At 45.8% G+C, this 19,909-nt stretch overlaps 1 protein-coding gene across 3 annotated transcripts in view; it reads left to right on the top strand.

Annotated features, from left to right (window-relative positions):
* The window catches only part of CLRN1 (clarin 1), a gene marked incomplete at both ends in the record, with an annotated part of 38,997 nt that extends 33,736 nt beyond the window's left edge, over positions 1-5,261 (top strand). For 2 of the 3 annotated variants that reach the window (XM_082839358.1, XM_082839359.1), the window contains one exon: positions 4,996-5,261. In XM_082839358.1, the coding sequence (XP_082695484.1) occupies positions 4,996-5,261 (266 nt within the window). Of the gene's footprint in view, positions 1-4,953 lie in introns of all 3 variants that reach the window. The other variant, XM_082839357.1, reaches the window with a different exon arrangement.
* Positions 5,262-19,909: the final 14,648 nt, after the last annotated feature.

Here is a 19,909-nt window from a genome sequence, read left to right on the forward strand (position 1 = left end):
CTTCCACTCATCAGCTCTAAGAGAGTTTAAAGATGACATGTTAGCTTTCTGGAAATCTTGGCCATTACTTTAAATGGAATAGAAATTCTAATTTACTATTTCCCAGATGCAATCTTAGTGATAATAGGAGAAAGTTTCAGAGGTGTTTTTCACCTTTGAGAACACATGTCTACTGAAACCCATGGTACCCTAGACTCCCATGGACCCTGGCAGGATCTTCCCACCCATAAAGTATAGTCACTCTCAGGGGTCACCGAGGGATAAAGAAGCAGCTTTCTTGTTGGCTATGAGCTTCATTCCCTATATTGTAAGGGACTGGGGGGCAGAGATGACCGATTCTGTAGTCTCAGCTGCCAGAGGAGAGCCCTGAGTGTGTAGTGTCTAGTACATGACACATGTTTGTTAATTGACTGATAATTCATGGTGTGACAGCCCTATAACTCAGCTCTCCTATTCAGTCAGAAATTAACTCAGTAATCAAAGTCATTAAAAGGAGAAGGGAAAAAAAAAAAAAAAACACTACGGTACCAGCCAGATGGTGGGGAAATCAAACACATGAAAGGAAAATGGCTCGTCTTTGAGTAAGACACGTGGCAGCAAAACCTCGTATGCCTGGTTATATTCCAAATTCTAGCTTGAGCAAGGCTTGTCAGGTTTCCCTAAATTTGGTGTAAACTTTAACCTTTCTTATGAGCTGCAGCAGTGTTGGTCAGATAGACAGACAAGGGGGAAATCTGTCCAAATGGCCCCAGCTGAGTTTGGGCTCTTGGGGGACATGGGTAACTGGGAGGAAGCATGCAGGCTTGATCCTCCTAACCCTTGGGCAAGAGCACGAATGAAAGCCCACATACCACGTGTCTCATCATTTAAAAGTTATAAGCTAATAGACTATTCAGTGAAACATGTTTATCCTTCACCCTTGACACACGTCTCTCTAGGACCTGGACCTGGAGGCCAGATTCAGATTTAGACTTCTTGAGCCCTGGGAATTCTGCAGCTGATGTGGTGATGAGAGGAGGGCCGAGCCCTGTCTATTCGTCTCTCTTCCCGTGGCTGGTTCCATCCACGCCGTAAAGGGCCTCGAGCATAAGTGTGTGGACACTCCACCGCGTATCCGAGCTCTGACCATGCCCCCCAAACAGCCGTTCCTTGGCCACCCTCAGGCCTACAGCAGAAGCCACAAAATCCACCCCTGTGTAAATGGACCCAGGGAAGATGCTCGTGCCAGCCCAGGAAGTGTGCTCAGGGCTGTTTGTGGAGGAAATTCCTGGGTCCCAGGGGTACCATCTGGCATGGGGTCAGGGACTCCAGATGGCCCCATCCCATTGACATCAAGCATTCCTCACCCCATGGGGAGGGGTGTCAACAGGAGAGAGAGCAGGACCCTCTAAATGTGGGACCCATAGCAGGAGCCCCCTTGCTGGAAGCGAAGGGCCAGACCGGAAAATGTGCTGAGCCCTGTTCCCACCACCACTCACATCCCTTACACACCTCTCTTCATGTCCCCAGCGGCCAGGCCACAAACAGAAACTCTTTCTGCGTATCTTTTTTTTTTTTTTTTTTGCGGTACGCGGGCCTCTCACTGTTGTGGCCTCTCCCGTTGCGGAGCACAGGCTCCGGACGCGCAGGCTCAGTGGCCATGGCTCACGGGCCCAGCCGCTCCGCGGCATGTGGGATCCTCCCGGACCGGGGCACGAACCCGCGTCCCCTGCATCGGCAGGTGGACTCTCAACCACTGCGCCACCAGGGAAGCCCCTTCTTGGGTATCTTTTGGTCCATAATCCATAAATAGGTATTGGTGGTCCCACATTTCATTTAGAGCCAGGGACAGAGAGAGGCAAAAATATCCTAAATTCACACTGAGTCGTTTCCCTCCGCGTGTCCTAGCGTCACTGAGGGGTTGGCAGAGACCCAGGCTGGGTTTCCATGCTCTGACTCTGAAATGACCCAGTTGACCTCACGGACAACCCCAGACTCCAAGAGCAGAATCCCAGACCGTCCTCCTAACAACTATATCGTGTTTGGGGAGCTTGCATGCTTGAAGTATTAGCTCCAGTGAAGGGCTATGGGTCTTAGATACCCAAGCAACTTTTACTTTAAGAATTTGAAATGCAGTCTCAGTGTGATGCTTTCTCCTTAACAAAGCAGTACCTTTAAAATATTTAACAACTTGAAAAAGAAAACCGAGCTTGAATTTTCCTTTCAAGCACCAGGGAAATACAGTGTTTCGCTTCTGTCTGAAATTCACCATCTCCTCACACAAAGAGGTTCTCGTGGTAAAAGCAATGGCATTTTCTCCACAATTTTCAAATAAAAGATAAAGAGAAAACAGCATCTCAGCCTTTTTGTTGGATCTAACAATAAAGGAATAATACAGTATTGCCAGGGGAGAGCTCTGGTTTTAAGCTCAGAATACAAAAATAGGCTGACAATTTTTACAAAGGAATATTCTCCAAGGCTGGTGGGAAGTGACGTTTCAAGAAAATTATATCACTTAATTACTTGGGGATGTATGATGGTGGCGGGAGCCGGTCCCAGGTGAAATTCTCACAGAAGAAATAGAATTTCACCTTTCCTCCTCACCCCCAAACCAACCCCACCCCCATCTTACCAACCCAAACCCAGCCTTCGGAAAAGGAATGGGAACATCATTTGCATGGTAGCACCTCGTGTCTGGAGCGTTCTCCCCACACGGCCCAACCTCCCTTTGCTAACTTTTCCTACAACTACTTCCAAAGGACCTTCTAGGATGCTGCCCACCTACTCAGTAATAGCCACCTGCAGCTCCCTTACTATGACACCCACTGCAGTTGGTTTACAACTGTTTTATCTGAGTTCCCTGCCCGATTATACTCTCTGTTACAGCAGAAACCATCTGCATTTTCTTTAATGTTGAAATCTCCACCACTATTCCCATGCTTGGCCCATAATAAGTCTCATGGAATAAATGAATGAGTGAATTAATGAATGGGAACTTAAGCCACTATGTTGCTGCTCCCAGGGCATTTGAATTAACTGTAATTGAAGGCGAAAGCCCTTACCCCTCCTCAAGGACTCATAAACCTAATGGGAGAGCATGTGGAGGAACGAGGCGCTATAGTATCAGTACGTTCTCTGGCGTGGCCTATCTGATGGATTCAGGGGTTTATTTGGCGTGTGGTGGAACGAAGACTTGCAAGATGAAAAAATACATAAAAACCAGAGGAACAGCTACCAGTTAGTGAGCGCTTCTATGTGCCAATTCTAATACCAAGTGTTAATCTTGAATCATCTTTATTGTCCACATTTTATAGACAAGGAAGTGGAGGCTTGGGGGTTAAAATTGACGACTTTCACATAGCTACTGGCGGAATCAGGGTTTGAACCCAAATTGGTTTGACCAAAGTCTGAAAACCACCTCAGCAAGTTTCCTGTTAACTAGCACCCCACTGTGATGGCCTAGGATGCAGATGTAGCTGTGGGAGCCCTGGGAGCCCCGGCTCTCCTCGATGCCCCTGACTCTGCCCCTCTTGCCACCTGCTTCTGCCCCCGTGCCATCCACCCATCTGGGGGGCTCTCATTCCCCATCCTCACGGGAGAGGGACTATTAGAGTTTCCAGGCACCACTCAATATGACGTGCTCCTGTCCTGCAGAGATCTCATCCAGGCCACAGCCACACCACTTAAGATTAGAGTAGGTTACCAATGAGTGATAAATAAGGGGAAAATAATAATAATAATAGGGCTTCCCTGGTGGCGCAGTGGTTAAGAATCTGCTTGCCAATGCAGGGGACACGGGTTCGAACCCTGGCCGAGAAGATCCCACATGCCGCGGAGCAACTCAGCCCGTGCGCCACAACTACTGAGCCTGAGGTCTAGAGCCCACAAGCCACAACTACTGAGCCCACGTGCCACAACTACTGAAGCCCGCGCACCTGGACCCTGTGCTCCGCAACAAGAGAAGCCACCGCAATGAGAAGCCCACGCACCACAACGAAGAGTAGCCCCCGCTCGCCCAACTAGAGAAAGCCCACGCGCAGCAACGAAGACCCAACACAGCCAAAAATAAATTAATTAATTAAATAATAGTGGGTTAAAAAAATACATGTTTATTATTCTCTCACACAAAAATCTAGAGGTTAAAGTCCACTGAAGACACTGGTGGCTCCCGATGTCTGATATCCAAAATTCCTCCCTTCCTGTTTTTCCATAATACATGTCTTCCATTTCTAAGGCCACCTTGTCCAAAACGTCTGCTGGTGCTCCAGCCATTGCATCCATATTTCAGCTACAGGAAGGAGGACAGGGGAAAGAGAGTGCAGGCCCCTAATACTGCACACTTCAAGGAAACTTTCTGGCCCCTACATCCCAGCCCCCCTCAACCAATGTAGCCCTCATTCAAGTCAGCCACATGCCCAGGTAAAAATCCTGAGTTCTATTACAAACAAGGAGAACAGATACTCTCCGCCTTGACACCTTATCCATGGCTGCCTTTGCTCAGGTACACATCTGGGCAGCTGTGGCCAGGTGGGAGCCCAAGGAGGGGGAGAAGCCATGTAAGCCTTCTGAAGGAAACCCTCAGCCCTTTCACAAGGGGGCTGGATGACTGCCCTTTATTCTGCATGACCTGTGAAGTACAGAGAAATCGTTCTTTTGAAGCCACACCATAGCAGTGGCTGCTTTATAGCCTGATTCCACCACTGTGCTTTTAAGGTGCCCAGCAATTCAGCCTTCTCCTCACGCAAAGTGGAGCGGCTCCCAGTCTTTGTAAGATCGGCTTGATTCTACCCACACCACCCCCGAAAGTCTTCTCACGCAGAACCATAACCCGGGCACTACCAGCCACTGGTTGGAGAACCAGGCTCGGGATTAAAGATTTGAAATATATTTTTGCAGAAGAATGCAAATGAGGATAACGGTAAAAGGCTTTCTTTAGTTTGCACACAAACCGTCTTTCCTGTCCCTTACAATCAGGAAATATTTGTCCCAACATGCTGTTTGTTCTTTCTCTTGCAGGCTCCTGCGGCTGTCTTGTCATGATACTGTTTGCCTCTGAAGTGAAAATCCACCGCCTCTCAGAAAAAATTGCAAATTACAAAGAAGGGACTTATGCCTACAAAACACAAAGTGAAAAATACACCACGTCGTTCTGGGTGGTTTTCATTTGCTTTTTTGTTCACTTTTTGAATGGGCTTCTAATACGATTTGCTGGATTTCAGTTCCCTTTTGCAAAATCTAAAGACACAGAGACAACTAACGTAGCTGCAGATCTAATGTACTGAAGGACAAACATGGTTAATTTTGTCCAACCTTTTAGATGCACAAATTAAAGTACCAAACCCTCTGTGATAATGTTTACAAACTACGTACTAAGGATACAGGCCAGGAAGTAAGGGGAGCAGAAAGAAGGCTTTGGAAGGTTGTTTAACCTGGTGGGAAATTGCTTCGCCTGGGTAGTCAAGACAGTTGACTAGAATGGACAAATTGTTACTCCGTATCCACACCAGAGTGCAAAATGCCTGCTCCATCAGGTGGGAATTGGAAGGCATGGGGAATATATTTTAATACAAACAAATACTATTTCTGATGTATCTACACATTTGTTGCCACAGGTACCAGAAAATAGAGCTGGAATCATTTTCCTAAAATGATAGTGCATTAAATGAGCATTGATAAAGTGTATCAATGCACTTTTTTAAAGTCATTTAAGGCACACTCTTACTATCCATGCCTATTGGTCAACATATATAAACTTCTAAGAGGAAAAAAGAAGAAACACAGTACTTTCAACAGACGTAATTGCTGGGACCACTGAGAAATCGTGAAAAATGATTCTTCCTAGTAAACTTGATGCAAAATGACTCATTGGGGCTGTTGCTTCTAAGTTTTTAGTGTTTTCAAGCACTAATTCCCAATTATGAAATTATATTACATTCTGGGATTACAGCGATATCACTGTCATCTTGGGTTTTGGTCTGTCACAAAAGCATGACTCAAGTCAATTATTTTTTTTCCTGAATTACCCATGAAATTGATCTGCCGCTAACCAAAGGCCACAAGTGAGCCTAGAACTGACCGTTCCTCTATCCTCCACCTGCTGCCCTCGAGAAAGCGCTCAGGAAGAGGCAGAGAATGACAGAGAACACACCGCCAGGCCCCTCACCACAGCTGCTCGGTACTCAGCCGCCATACAAGAGGTTTTGAAAGTGCTGGTTTTAAAAATACTTTTTTCTCTCTGGGAACAATTTACAAGAAAAAAACAACTGTCTGTCTACCTGAGAAATAACTTGCTCTGATGGTGACCTGCAACCCACAGGCTGACATCAGAACACTCCCTTCGTTTCCAGATGTTAGTCTCTCTACCTTCATTCAGGAAATATATCTGGAGAATTTCTAGAAGACTCCAAGTCAGTCTAGTGATGAAGAGGATGCTTATTTCAGTAACGGGCTAGTGGAGCCTAGTTCTGGAAGTCTTCACGAAACAGTTAAATACAGAAGCATCTCGTGGTCCCGCCTGCTTCTTCAGAGCAGCTCCTCTAGGAGTGAGCAGGAAAGCACAAGGAACTTCACCGCCAAGGGTAACTGGCCTGAGGCCCTGGAAGTCCCCAGAGTCCCCCTGGATCCCTCTCTCTCTTCTCAGAGTTTTGAAAAACTTCTAACACGAAGCTTTCTTCTTTAGAAAACAACTCCCTGGTTGTTCTCTGTTCTGTAAACAGAGATGACTCAGAGTGGCAACTGAAACCTCAGTGACAACCTAATAGGCAAACTAACAATCTTCCTGATGGGAAGTAGAGGAGGACTGCTGACCCCCGCAAACTGGGTGGAACACAAAAATACAAGAAGATGCAACCTGGACCCTCAGAGGACAGCACTTAAGCTGTCCCCTTCTCTTCTCTCAGATGAAACGTTTGTGACACATGGCCTGAGAGTAACACTTCCAAGAGGGATATGGCCAGGACGTTCTCTGTGGGGATCAGAGGCCCCGGGAAAACAATCATCGCACTGTGTCCGACCTCCCACCCCAGGTGGCAGCCACTGTCTCACATTCCCTCTGGGACTCGGGGCCGCCTGCTGGCTGCAGGGCGGCAAACACAACACCACGGTTGGGGGCTCCTTTCCCGGTGTCCGTACACACCCTCAGCCCCCAGAACGTCAGTGCTTATTATGCTGTGGGAGAGAACGGCAAGAAGCTGTGAAAGCTGGGTCCTTTGGGGCAGAGCTGGCAGTGGACACGGAACAGGAGGGTACCTTCCCTCTGTGCTCACTTTACAGTTTACACGTCTTGTGCTCTGGAGGTCCCGTCTACTCCTTCAGAGCAGCTGCCCTCATGTCACTTGACAAGCATTCAAGGTTGATCACTTTGGCTGGTGACTCACACGGCACACAACCCCGGGGCAATGCCTCTCCTCTCTGGAGGCCCATTTGCAGGGAGAGAGGTGAGATGGGGAGGTCTGCCCGTCTCAGCTCTGGTGGAGGGAGGAGGGGTCCACACTGGCGGCAGCGCCAGGATGAACCAGCTAGGAGGAATACACTAGCCTGCCATTACAGTGGGTATTGTCCCAATCATGTACCTAATGGAAACCCAAACAACTGGCCAGGGAGAGGCTGGGGAGCAGAGAGCTTAACCTCTCTCAATTTTCCTCAACCTTTCCCCTTCCGACAAGACCCAGTATAAGTAAAAAGGGTGATGGTTTAGAGAAATGCTGCTTCAAGACCAGTCCCAAGCCATCAGCCCTGTTTTTCTAACTGCCTTGCTGCCCCTGACCCCTTCTATTTAGATGTTAGGAGCCTGTGCTATTTGGGTGCTCGGGGTGTGATCTGGTGGTCTGCCCATTCTCAACTCCCTTCATCATGGCTCATGGCAGTCGTTCATGGCTCAGGGCAGATGTCTGCTTCAGCAGATAAGCCCCGTCCTCCAAGTGACAAGGGACAGAGCAGTGCTGGTCAATTTAGAGAAGAGCTACCTGTTCCTTGAAGCTAAAGGACAGAGAGAAAAGCTGGGCAGGCCTGGGGCCCTGGCTTCCAGGAGAAAATTCCCACTCAGGAAAACACCCTCTTGCTGATAAAAATGCAAACTCAATAAACTTACACTTTGATTTACAGACTCTGTGATTCCCCCGTACCCCCTTAGATAACCAGACACACCTGCCATGTCATGCCCAGAGCTGGGTGGGACTCACTGGCCTGTTTGGAAAGTCCAAAGGAGCCCAAGGCCAACTGGATGACCCTGTCAGAAACCTCCAGAAAGTGTCCCCTGTGGGTCCTACAGGACAGTATCACACAATGGTGGTAGAGACCCTGGGGAATAGCTATGGTGCTCTGAAAGCCACCCAACAATTAAAAGGCACACAATATTGTAAATCAACTACACTTCAATAATTTTTTAAAAGGCACATGTCTTAAAAGGTAATATCTCTTTACTAGAGTCTTGGTTGGAGGGACTTCGACTCACTCCCAAAGAACAGGATGAGTCGCAAGCTGGGTGCGTCCCTCCCTTGGCACAAGTTCTCTTCTCCCTGTGGGCCAGCAATCCAATCCTGGAGGAGGGGGAGAGTCTCAGGGGCTCCTGATATAGCCTCTGTTCCCTCTCTCCTCCAGTCTGGTTTGTAAGGGGGAGCACAGAGAAGGTGTCTGGACCCTCAAGCAATTCAAGCCCTTGCCCCAACAGAGACACACAGTCTCAGGGCACACAAGCCGCTCGCCCTGTCGTTACAGCCTCCTCAGGTTCCAGTTTGTCACGGACTTTACCTAGTGCAAAAAAGGGTATCACATCTAATTCACAGGTATGCATTCTAAGATGCCGCAGCTCACTAATTGCACTTAACTTGCCATCCTTTCATTTAGCCAAGGAAAAGGAAGAGTATGGCCTTCACGTGGGGAAGGACCATGTTTGATGCACATTCCTGCCAGACACCCCAGGAGAAGCTGGTGTAGACACTCATCTGCTCCCACATAGGTGCTCCCTTCACTCTGATCTTTGGCTGTCACCCCCTCCCCACTGGCCCTCTGTGGCAGACACTGCTATGCACTCCCCACCCCGTTCCTCTTAGGAACACAGTTAAGGCACGTTTCCCAGCTCCTTTGCAGCTGGGGCCATGGGAGTGAGTCTGGATTGATGGGATACAGGCTCAAGTGACCCTGGCCATTTTCGGGGCTGGTCCTGAAGACCCTCCCGTGCGATGCTCCAGCTCCGCCTTCCCCTGGCACTGCAGGCTTGGAGGTCATGGGATCCAAGTGGCGAGGCTACAAAGCAGAGGCAGTCTTCGTGACCCGCCCTGGAGTGTGACAAGAGTGGTAAATAAACTTCCTGCAGAGCCGCTGAGTTTGGGTGGTTGTGACTGCTTAGCCTCGCCAACAAAGCCCTGCTCTCCAGGGAAGTTCTGCTTCACGACAGTGAGAGGCTCTTTAAGTCCCTTGAGATACAGCCTGAGGCCAGGTACACCCTCTACCACCACCACTGAGTGGCTCCCTATGCCGTCGTCCTGTCCTCCGCAAAGCCATGGCCCTCTGGCCACATTACTCATCACGCCCCACCCCCGAAATGAAGACCAGAGAGTGAATTTTCTGCATAAATATCTAACGAGTAAATAAAATACTTTTGCTTTTTCTGGTATCCTTCAGGATTCTTTCCAAAGGACGATGAATAACCCCCTTTTCATTCATTCAGAAAGGTTTTATCTTGCACCTACAGTGGATCTAGCTGCGGGTAAGGCATTGAAGATGGGGGGAGGAAATGTAGAGTCAGAAAAACATTCTTTCTTGATCTGTGGTTGAGAGCAGAGAAGAATATCTGTCGATATCCTTATTTCCTTGTTAAAGCTACAATTTATTATTAAAGACAGAGCTTTAAAATTTGTGCAGTAAAAACTCCACCTAATCAGATGCGATTCCTTAACTACATAAATCCCCCCCCAAATCAACAGTTATCCTAGAGTTTCATTTTTCACAAAATATTGTAAGAACTGTGAAATTAATTAAATAATGCCAAGGAAGGTTTTTTGATGTATCTGAAAGAGCCAGGAGGGAGGGGGCAGGCTTCCATCACTGCCCAGGTTTGGGCTGTCACCTGGGTCGTGCCTAGGCAGGCAGCCATTTTCCCTTCCACAGTACCACTTGCCCTTACTTCCCCCTCCTGAGGGGTCAGGGCATTTGGAGGAGGTATTTTTCCACAGTTCTGGGTCAGACGAGCCCTGAGTGAAGCCTCGGGGCCCTGAGCAGAGTCCTTCCTGCAAGGACACTGATGGGAAACCCTCTCCCTGCTGTCAGCTGAGGCTTCACCTGGACGGCAATGAGGGTGACACCCAGGCACTGCCTTCATTTCCCCAACATTCTCTGGTGCTGGAAAAAGATGGTACTTAGTCTAGCAGAGATTCTAGGTTTAATCTAGGTGGACCTCTCCCCCTCCTGCCCATCCCCAGCCCTAGGAATTTTCTAGCTAGTTTGGAGACAATAGCAAACTTTTTCTTCAAGAATGTATCTGACTCTGTTTCACACCTAAATTAGTGACTACTGAACTTAACATCAGTTTTTAAGTCCAACATCGTCACCCCCTTCTCCCCAAAGCTTATGTGTAGCTACCTGGACTGGGCAGAGGTATCTGGAATACAGGTGAAGAAGTGAAACTGACATAGGAGAGCAGAAAAGCAAATAGAACCAGTGAAATATTTCACCCTCCACCCAACACACACACATTAACATGAAACTGGCAACAAGGACCTACCGTATAGCACTGGAAACTATCCTCAATATTTTGTAATAACCTACAAGGGAAAGGAATTTTAAAAAGAATACATATATATATATAAAACTGCATCACTGTGCTGTATACCTGAAACTAACATGACATTGTAAATCAACTATACTTCAATTTAAAAAAAAAAAGAACTGGGAGATCTTTCCTTCACTTTTTTTTTTTTTTTCCACTTTCTAGCAAACTTCACAACTGTCCTCCCACCTGCACAAATATGCTATTTCCTTTTTAAAATTTATAAATATATAAATACATAAAGTGTATTTATGCTATATCAATTAATCCTCTATTCTTTACCCCCAAAGAAAGAAAACTTCCTATTTCACTTAATATCTTGGTCAGTGAATATTTAATATAGAAAAAAAAAAAAACCCACTTAAAACATCTTAACCATCGCCATCACACTAGTACACGAGGACGGCCCCAGGGAGAGGCAGATCTGGTGGAAAGCCAGTAGGACCAAGGTTGCCCTTCCCCTCCCTTCTCTTCTCTCCTACACCCTCCTCTGTGTGTGTGTGTGTGTGTGTGTGTGTGTGTGTGTGTCTAAGGCCACATGCCTCTGGCCCGTTTCTCCCTGTACCTCTAATTCACTTTTCTCTCTCTCTCTGCATACCAGCTTTCTTTGTTTTTCAAAACATGAGGGGGAAAAGTCCAGCTCTACAATATCTGCAGGATCTACATTACCACCAAGATCCAGAACCAATGAGTGAGAGGGAGTGGGGGAGGGAGGGAAGGAGGGGGAGAGAGAGAGAGAGAGAATGAGTATCAGAATGGTGCAGCCCAGCCTCTGCACCAGATGCCCTTGGTCACGTGCCCATCCTTACTCCACGCAACTGAAGAAAGAGAGAGATGAGTCACAGAGGCAGGGAGGGGCTGGGCCCAGAGGATGAGTGTGTGTGTGTGTGTGTGTGTGTGTGTGTGTGTGTGTGTGTGTGTGAGTGAGGGGAGGTCTCCTAGAAGAGGATATGAGTTTGGCAGTTACCCCAAAACTACCCATCACGGTCGGTTATGTGATTCTGCATCCCATACATTCATCTTTCTTCCTTGTTATCTTTTAGTGTCATTTCTTGCCTTGTAAGGACTGATCAAACTTCCTTCACAATTTCTTTCCCATTTTACTGTTTTCTAAAATCAGAGGGAGAAAGACATGGAGATACATTGAGAGAAAGACGCGGAGACACAGCTTTACTTTTTCTCTGTGTTTCGCATTCACAGATACCCCAGCTGACGGAACAGTAAGTGCTTCCTTAAAAGGGGGGAGGGGGAGGGGCTCTCTAGATGATTTCTATGGAAAAGGCAAAGCAGTTTCGTTTCTAGATGTATTCATTCTACTCTAACGTGACAGCCTTTTCCCATCTTTTCTCTGGCCTTCTTCACCCACTCCATAGCCCATCTATGGCCAAACCCACGTGTACGTAACGAGCCAGGTGAGCCAGAGGGCCTGAGCGGAGATTGTTCTGATCATGTTTACAAACCCACATTTCTCTGCAAGAAGCTCACTTCAAGCCTTCTTATCTTCCTCCTGCCTTGCTTCCAGCTATTCTGTGAATCACATTAAAGTTCTTTATCTCATGAAACACATGCAGGATCAATAGCCGTGCTTTCCCGTGTGTTTAATGTCTGCTGAAGAAAGCGGCAGGGCCTGACTCACTATGGGCACGCTTGCCCCCGCCTTGTTGCAGGAGATGCCATGTGAAGCCACGAAGCCCTGGCCATTGGGGTCAAGGTGAGAGCTCTCCCAGCCTCACCTGCGTGGCCTTTGGCTTGTGATATAGGCTCACAGCACATCCACAGAGCGTCCTGTTTTTTGGAGGATTCTCAAAGGAATTTCCTTCCGGTCTTGGTATTAGGATTTGTTGTTCTTCTTCCAAAGAACCGTAGTTGGTTGGTTGTTTCAATGGTGGTATCACTACCCCCGCAAACCCCCAAGTTGTTCAGTCACCGAAAAGCCTAAAGCCGCATCTGTGGCTCACTTGTGGCATCTAGGACTTCAAAGATACATGTTGTGTCCTAGTAACTAGCCTTCTTCCTGGCTGGATTCGGGTTCCAATGATTTTTAAATTTTTTGAAATGTATTTACCTATTACTTCTATTTTATGATATCTTCATAGATTGCATACTACTTTAGAAGTTGCTGTAAGTTTTTTTGAACAAGCTGGGATATAAATTTTACAAATCCAAGTCTTTCCATCATCCTAGGACTACAAGGGCTTAAGGAAAGATGTAAATAAAATATAACCCAACCCTCAAAATGCTTTCTCCGCAACACAATTCTGTTTCATCCACTGCTGAAGCCCTAGAACAATGCCTGACGTGTGCTAAGCACTCGGTAAATTTTTGTTGAATGATAATGGCCGATTTTCAACCCTTCCTTCTGTCCCAGAGACCTGACTGCTTCTAATCTTTACTGAAGTCCCGAAACTCAGTCCCCTCCCTACCATCTTGCATGTACCCTTCCCCTTGGTTTCTGTCTAACCATAAATCTACCAGGGCTTTCGCGCCTTCATTTTGGAGGGGGTGGTGACGTTGAGATATAAGGTCTACTGTACTGCCACATCTGCCCAACCTTTTGCCAATAACTACCTACAACAGCCCAGAGAAGATGCTGGTACCGATTCTAGTGAATGAATCAAATGACTCGCAAGATATTGATTAAGCTTCAACCACATGCCCTACGGGAAAGACGTACCAGGCCTTGGCCCCTGCTCTTAGAACTTAAATCAGTTTCCTAAAGTCGCTGAAACTACGCTGCCACTAAAATACAGACTATCTTCCCAGTAAGTAAATTCAATTGAGCTTCTTGAAGCAGGAAAGAGACTTGCTTTAAGTCCAAACTCTTGCTCTCGCCAGTTCCGTAAGGCTGGGGCATCATCTAACTCTTCCTGACCTTTGTTGGCCCATCTGAAACCAATCTAAATATCCCTAGACTTCCCCAGTAGGCGAACAGAAATAACAATCATACGAGATTTAATTCCCAAACTTCGATGGCTCTTAATAGTCAGCCCCCTGCCAAAAAGAGAACCAAGGCATTGCTTCCCACCCTGCCCTCCCACCCAAGTCCCTCCTACTTCATTCTGGAAGTTTCTGAGTCCTCCTGTTTCCTCTGCTATCCCAACTCCCACACCAAGGCAGCTCACAGCCTACCTGCCTCTGAGGCTTCTATGACAAGACTGCTTTCCCAAGGCAAAGGAATTGTTCCCCAGGGACACTCTGCAACCCTAGGGTTCTAGAATGCATGGAGTCTGTGACAGAGAGAGGGCACGGGCGGAGAAGAGCACACTCTGTCACCTGTACCCCCCACTAGCCTCGTTTGTGCCTGGGATGTCACATACCTTTCAGGAAAGCCCAAAACCAGACCTGTAGGCTGAGGGCAACCCAAATGCCACACATGGGATGGCATTCTCTCCTGTCACAAGTCCCTCTTCTCTCCTCTCCAGGCACCCAGCTACAAAATTCCCTTCTCTGACCCAACAGATCATGCTTATCAGCTCTTGTCGATGTCTTATAAATGCATCCAGAAAGGACCCTAGCCTACGATCTGTAGTCAGGGCTGGATCCAAAGCTGCATTATACATGAAAGACGACCTACTCAAAAAACCTCTACAGTCCCTCTCGACTAAAGCAGCTAATGATTTGAAGGAATCCAGCACTTCCTGGAGGGTACAGCAGGGCCAGGCAGGACAGCACGTCACTGGGAGCACTGACTTTGACTGTGCAGGGGTGAGGAGGTGGTACCAGGACCTGCCCTAACCTGGCAGCCCCACATCAGAGGCATTTGCGAGTCTGTTCTGCACAGGGACTATGTTGGCTCAGCAAGGTCACAGAGCCAGAGCAATGCCATGCTGATTTAGGTCTACAGGCCGGCCATGGAGAGATGCTTAGGGACCTGGGGAGGCCATATCTGTGGAGGCGGCCTGGAGGAAGCAAGAACCCATCCTGGGGAGGGGACCTTGTGTGCAGTCGTTTCACAGCAAATTATCGAAAGGAAATGGCATAGTTGGATTTACGTTATAGAAGGACATGCTGGGGCCTGTTGAGGAGGGGTAGGAACAGAGACTGGTCAACCAACAAGGACATTTTATAGAAACTCACCCAGGAGATGATGAGAGTCTGACTCAGGCAGTAAAGGGATGCAGAAATGTTTATCAGGCCAAATCGTCAGGGTCTGATGATGGACCAAGTGTGAGGAGTAGAGGTGAGTTCAGTTCTATACCAAAGTCTCTCTCCTCTACTGCAGTAGCTTGAATAAAATCTCTCTTGCCATTTTTTATAAGTGTCTGGTGAACATTTTTTCTGTTAAACCAAAGACAAGCTACCCAAATATGAAGTGGGTGAGGAGTGAGAAGACAGAATGGAGGACTAGAGCCTCAGAGGTCGCGCCCACAGTTCAGTGAGAGCTAAATGCTTGGGAGGTGTCTTGGGGGCAAGAAGAAATAGCCAGATAAACATAGGAGAAGCCAGGTCTTCTGCCTTCAAATCCAGTGTAGCTAAGCTTGCTTGTGATTGCACGGTGTGGTGCGGATGCATACAAATGTGGAAACGTCCACATGTGGGCACACACACAAGCAAACTAGGCAGCCACCTGTGCAGTATAGTGTTAAATAGGGGTGGAGAGGGTCGAAAGTTCTTCCCTTTTGCCAGAAAGGCCACCATTTCATTTCTGTTCTGACACATAAAATTCTTTTATTAGAAAAAAATATGTTCTTTATGTGATTAGAATTCAGGCTGATTTGATCAGCCTGGGAGAGGTGTATATCTACAAACTCACATTTTTTACAGTGTCAATAATTGTTGTTGGATCCTTTTCTAATGGCCAGTTTTGATTGGGAAGGAACATGGAAACAGAAGAAACCACAGTTTACCTTTCGCTTTGAGAGGGTGAAAGGGCACAGGTTTATAAGGTGAGGGCACCAAATGTTAAACACTGCCAAGTGTGCCAATAACAGTTTAGTTGAGGTTCTTGTACGGAAAAGAAACTAACCTAATAAACTGAAGCAAAGAAATGGAATTTATTGAAGGAATAAGGCATCTCACAGAATACAAAGACTTGCTGACCTCTAGCACCGTGGAAAGACTCTAGGATCCCAGCGTTTGTGATTGGCCCCTACAGATCTCAACCACTAGGAGGATTCTCTCACCATCATCTGTCCCTCCAGTCCAAATGCATATTCCCCAAATAAAAAATCAAGCCTGTTTGGGACAAGATTCTATGCCTGAATCAACCAGTTGGAACTGGGATGGGGTCATGTGCAGACGCAGGGCTCCTGGGGGCTCCCTCTGTGAGAAGGACAGTGTGATCAGATTCGGGAAAGGTGCGGTGTACCTGGGCTCCCTCCACACATTACTTCCCAGCCATGTGGCTCGTCACCCTTTATAAAGCCCAAGCACTTCCCCACGACTATTCTCATCCTCACAGTTATCACATATGTAGGCTAAGCAGGGACTCTTTCAGACGCAAGGATGCCTTCTTTCAGGTGAGGAAGATGAGGCTTACGAAGCTTAGTGGACTTACCCAAGGTCACAGATAGACTAAGTAGAGGAGGCAGGACTTAACCCTATGTCCCCTGTGCTGCAAAACCAAGTATGTGAGTATGGGTGTGGGAGAGACAAATGACTACATGGGTAGAAATGCATGAATAATAGGTAAGGGGGTGTCTGGATCAGAACAACTAGAACTGAAGGAATGTGGTCACTTGCACTCTCAAACTAAGCTATTTACAAGAGAGCAAGAAAAAGGGGAGGAGGGATCAGAATACAGATGGAGGAAAGGGAAAAGCAAGAAATAGACTCAGATCAAGAGGAAGACTTCTGGAATCCGCACGTAAAACATACCTATAATGTATCAATGGCAGAGGCTACTCATTGCCCCCGCAAGGGCTAGTCTCCCCTTACAATATAGTAAAAACATTCTTAGTAGAATGAATGGCTGCCCAGCTAAGGGTTACATTTCCAATCTCCCTTCCAAGTAGTGGCCACATGGTTCTGGCTTTTGGGGTGTGAGCAAAAGTGACATGTACAAATTCCTTGTCATGCTCTTAAAGGGCATGTCTTTTACCCCTTCCCCCTTTCTACACTCTGGAATACAGAGTTAATGGCAGGAGGTAAAGCAGCCATATTGGACCATGAGGTACAAGCCAAGAATGAGGATGGCAGAGACACAAAATGGATAAAGCCTGGGTTCCTGACAATTAAGAAGCCACCATACTAATCACTGCCAACCCAGACTTATTTTCAATTCCAAGAAATCATTTTATTATGGTTTTATTGAAGAAATAATATAACGCCATGCATCATGCAGTATTATAGTAGGCACTGGTAAATGCTAAATATTTACATGATTGATATGCAGGCTAAAAAAAAGTTGGTGTATTTGGCTAGGGAATTAGTGGTAAGCTCTATGTCTTCTTTATCTACTTTAAGATTTAAAATGATTATATATCAATAGTGAAATTATTAATAAACTATATTCCATCAATTGAAATTTTTTGAATGCTTACAACTTTTAATACAATTATTCCTCTTCAAGGAATTTTTTTTTCTCATAGGGAAACTTGTTGCCAGAAATTTCTATCAAAAACACAATGATGGTAATTATATGCTTTCGGCTCTTGTGTGAGATTTTTCATAGACTAAATTCCTTTAAAATACAAATTTTAAATCACTGGTTATGAACATTAAATATTTTAAACATTTTACTGTGGAAAATTTCAAATATATACATGATTAGAGAAAGTAATACAATGAACCCCTGTATACGTATTACACATCTTCAACTACTAACTCCTGACCAATTTTGTTTCATCTGTATGGCCTCATCCACTTCCAATCCTCCCCAAGTGGATTATTTTGAGGCAAATCACAGACATCACACCATTTCATCCATAAATATTTTAGCATATATCTCAGAATAAGGACTCTTTTAAAAACATGATCATCATACCATTCTTTGTTATTATCATTAAACATACAGTGTTTAATTTCCCCAATTATCTCATAAACTTTTTTGCAGGATCCAAATAAATTCCATACATTGCAATAAGTTGCTATGTCTCTGTTAGTGTATAGGTTACTTGGACTTTTATGGAAAAGACCAACGATCTTCTGGCTTGTTTAAGCCACTGTTACTTGGAGTCTCTCTGTCATGACAAGGACATCCTAACACCCCATCACTCCACTAGACCTGCAGGGGCCTCGGCCTAGAACCACTGCAGGCTCTGGTCCTCAGGGCAGGCATGTGGCTCACTACCCTGGTCCCCAGGTCTGGACTGCCCCAGACAAGGGCAGGACCAGAATCCAGCACCCAAACCTGTCTTGGGCTGAGATATTTCTAGTCCTTATCAGGCCACCCATATGATCTCTGCTGCAACTACTCAACTCTGCTGTTGAGTCTGAAAGCAGCCATAGACAGCATGTAAACAAGTGAGTGTGGCTGTATTCCAACAAAACTTTATTTATGGACACAAACCGGGATTTCATATAATTTTCATAAATATTATAATGTACATTATTACAAATTATAGTTATGTATTGTCAAATTATACTATGAAATAGTAAAATATTTTATATCATGAAATAGTATTCTTTTGATTTTAACCATTTAAAAATGTAAAAACCATTCTTAGATTGCTGGCTGCACATAAACAGATGGCAGACCAGATTTGTTGGTCTGTGGGCTGTCATTTGTTAAGCCCTGATCTAGTCGAACCTTCTCATCGCTTTTACTGAGAATTAAACTGAGGACCAGAGAGGTGAATTAATTCACCCAAAGTCACACAGCAAGTTGATGACAGAGGCCAAATTAGAACCCCAAATGTACCAAAGAGTAGAATACTCTAATATACAAGAACAGTGTACTCAGGAACCATTTGAAAGGCCAAAGACAGAGAACCAGAGCTTATATTCAATGCCATATGGATACATAATGACAATAGACAGCTTGACTGCAGTGCCCGTTTCCTAGTAACCACAGTCTCTCTGATGAAAGATTGTTCCCACTTGTTATTTATAACTTATTTCCCAATTGGGAGGGTGAGTGATTGGTTTATATTTAGTTACAAGAGCCAGGGAAATCCTGATCTACCATCTTAGGATAGACACAAACCTTATAGCCACAGCTGCCAGGAGATGGGAGAAAGCAAAGAAAGCTGAAGTGTACAGTGTTGTCCCTGTTACCAACAACAAGGGTCACATATAGCAATTACTGACTGCCTGACACAAATAACAGATGGTGTGAGGGGAGACGGGAGGAAAGGGATGCATTCCTATTTATGCTCTATGGAAGCAGTCATTATGAAAAACCTCTCTGCACCTTGTTCATTACTGGGAGCATCTGTTAATTTTGCCTGCCTTTTGACTTTGTTAGCATTACTTTGCTTCTGGCTCCTAGAATTATTATTCATTTCTGAGAATGAATTCTGCTGTCTCTGAAGGGGCTTTCTTGATTCCATTGAAAATTAGATGATCTAAAGTCCAGGAAGAGAGCACAAAGCATTAAAAACCATGAACAGCCTATAAAAAGAAAAGAGTTCATGGGTCTGATTCAAGAGATTCCAAGTGGATTTGGGTAGAATTGACAAATTAAGCCAAAATCAGAGAAGGTATGCACTGAAGGGGTTATCTGGAGATTAGCTAGTGCTGTCCAACCCCTTATTTTACTTCTACAGGCTCAGAGAGGGTGAGTGACTTTCATAAGATCACACAGCAGCTTAAGTGCATTCATATCTCTTTATTTGCTGCCCTGTGACGTTTCTGTTGCCTAAGCAGCTGCTAAAACAAGGCAGAAAATATCTCAGAGCAGGCAGGTGTGAAGCGCCAACATGATGAATAGATGCAGAGCCTTCACGTCCTTCCATGCACAAATGTAAAGAGACAATTATGTGTCGTTGCAAAATATACAGGAAAGTAGTCAAAAAGCAACATTTCTTAAAAGAGTGAGGAAGATAAGCCTTAAAACAATAACCCATCCCCATTTGTGTGGTGCTTTTTAGTTAACAGAGACCTTGCATCCCCCTGAGTTGTTTTGTAACAATTCTAAGAGGTTGACAGTGCAGGAAATGTCCCTATTTTAAAGAGAAACTGCTAAAAGTCATAAACACCTGCTGTGTTCCACTGTTCTGAATGCTTCTTAGGTATTAATAAATCCTCATAGTGATCCAATGATGTGGTTAAAATTATTATCCC

Source organism: Leucopleurus acutus (genome assembly GCF_964270905.1).
Source record: "Leucopleurus acutus genome assembly, chromosome: 5".
NCBI lineage: Eukaryota > Metazoa > Chordata > Mammalia > Artiodactyla > Delphinidae > Leucopleurus > Leucopleurus acutus.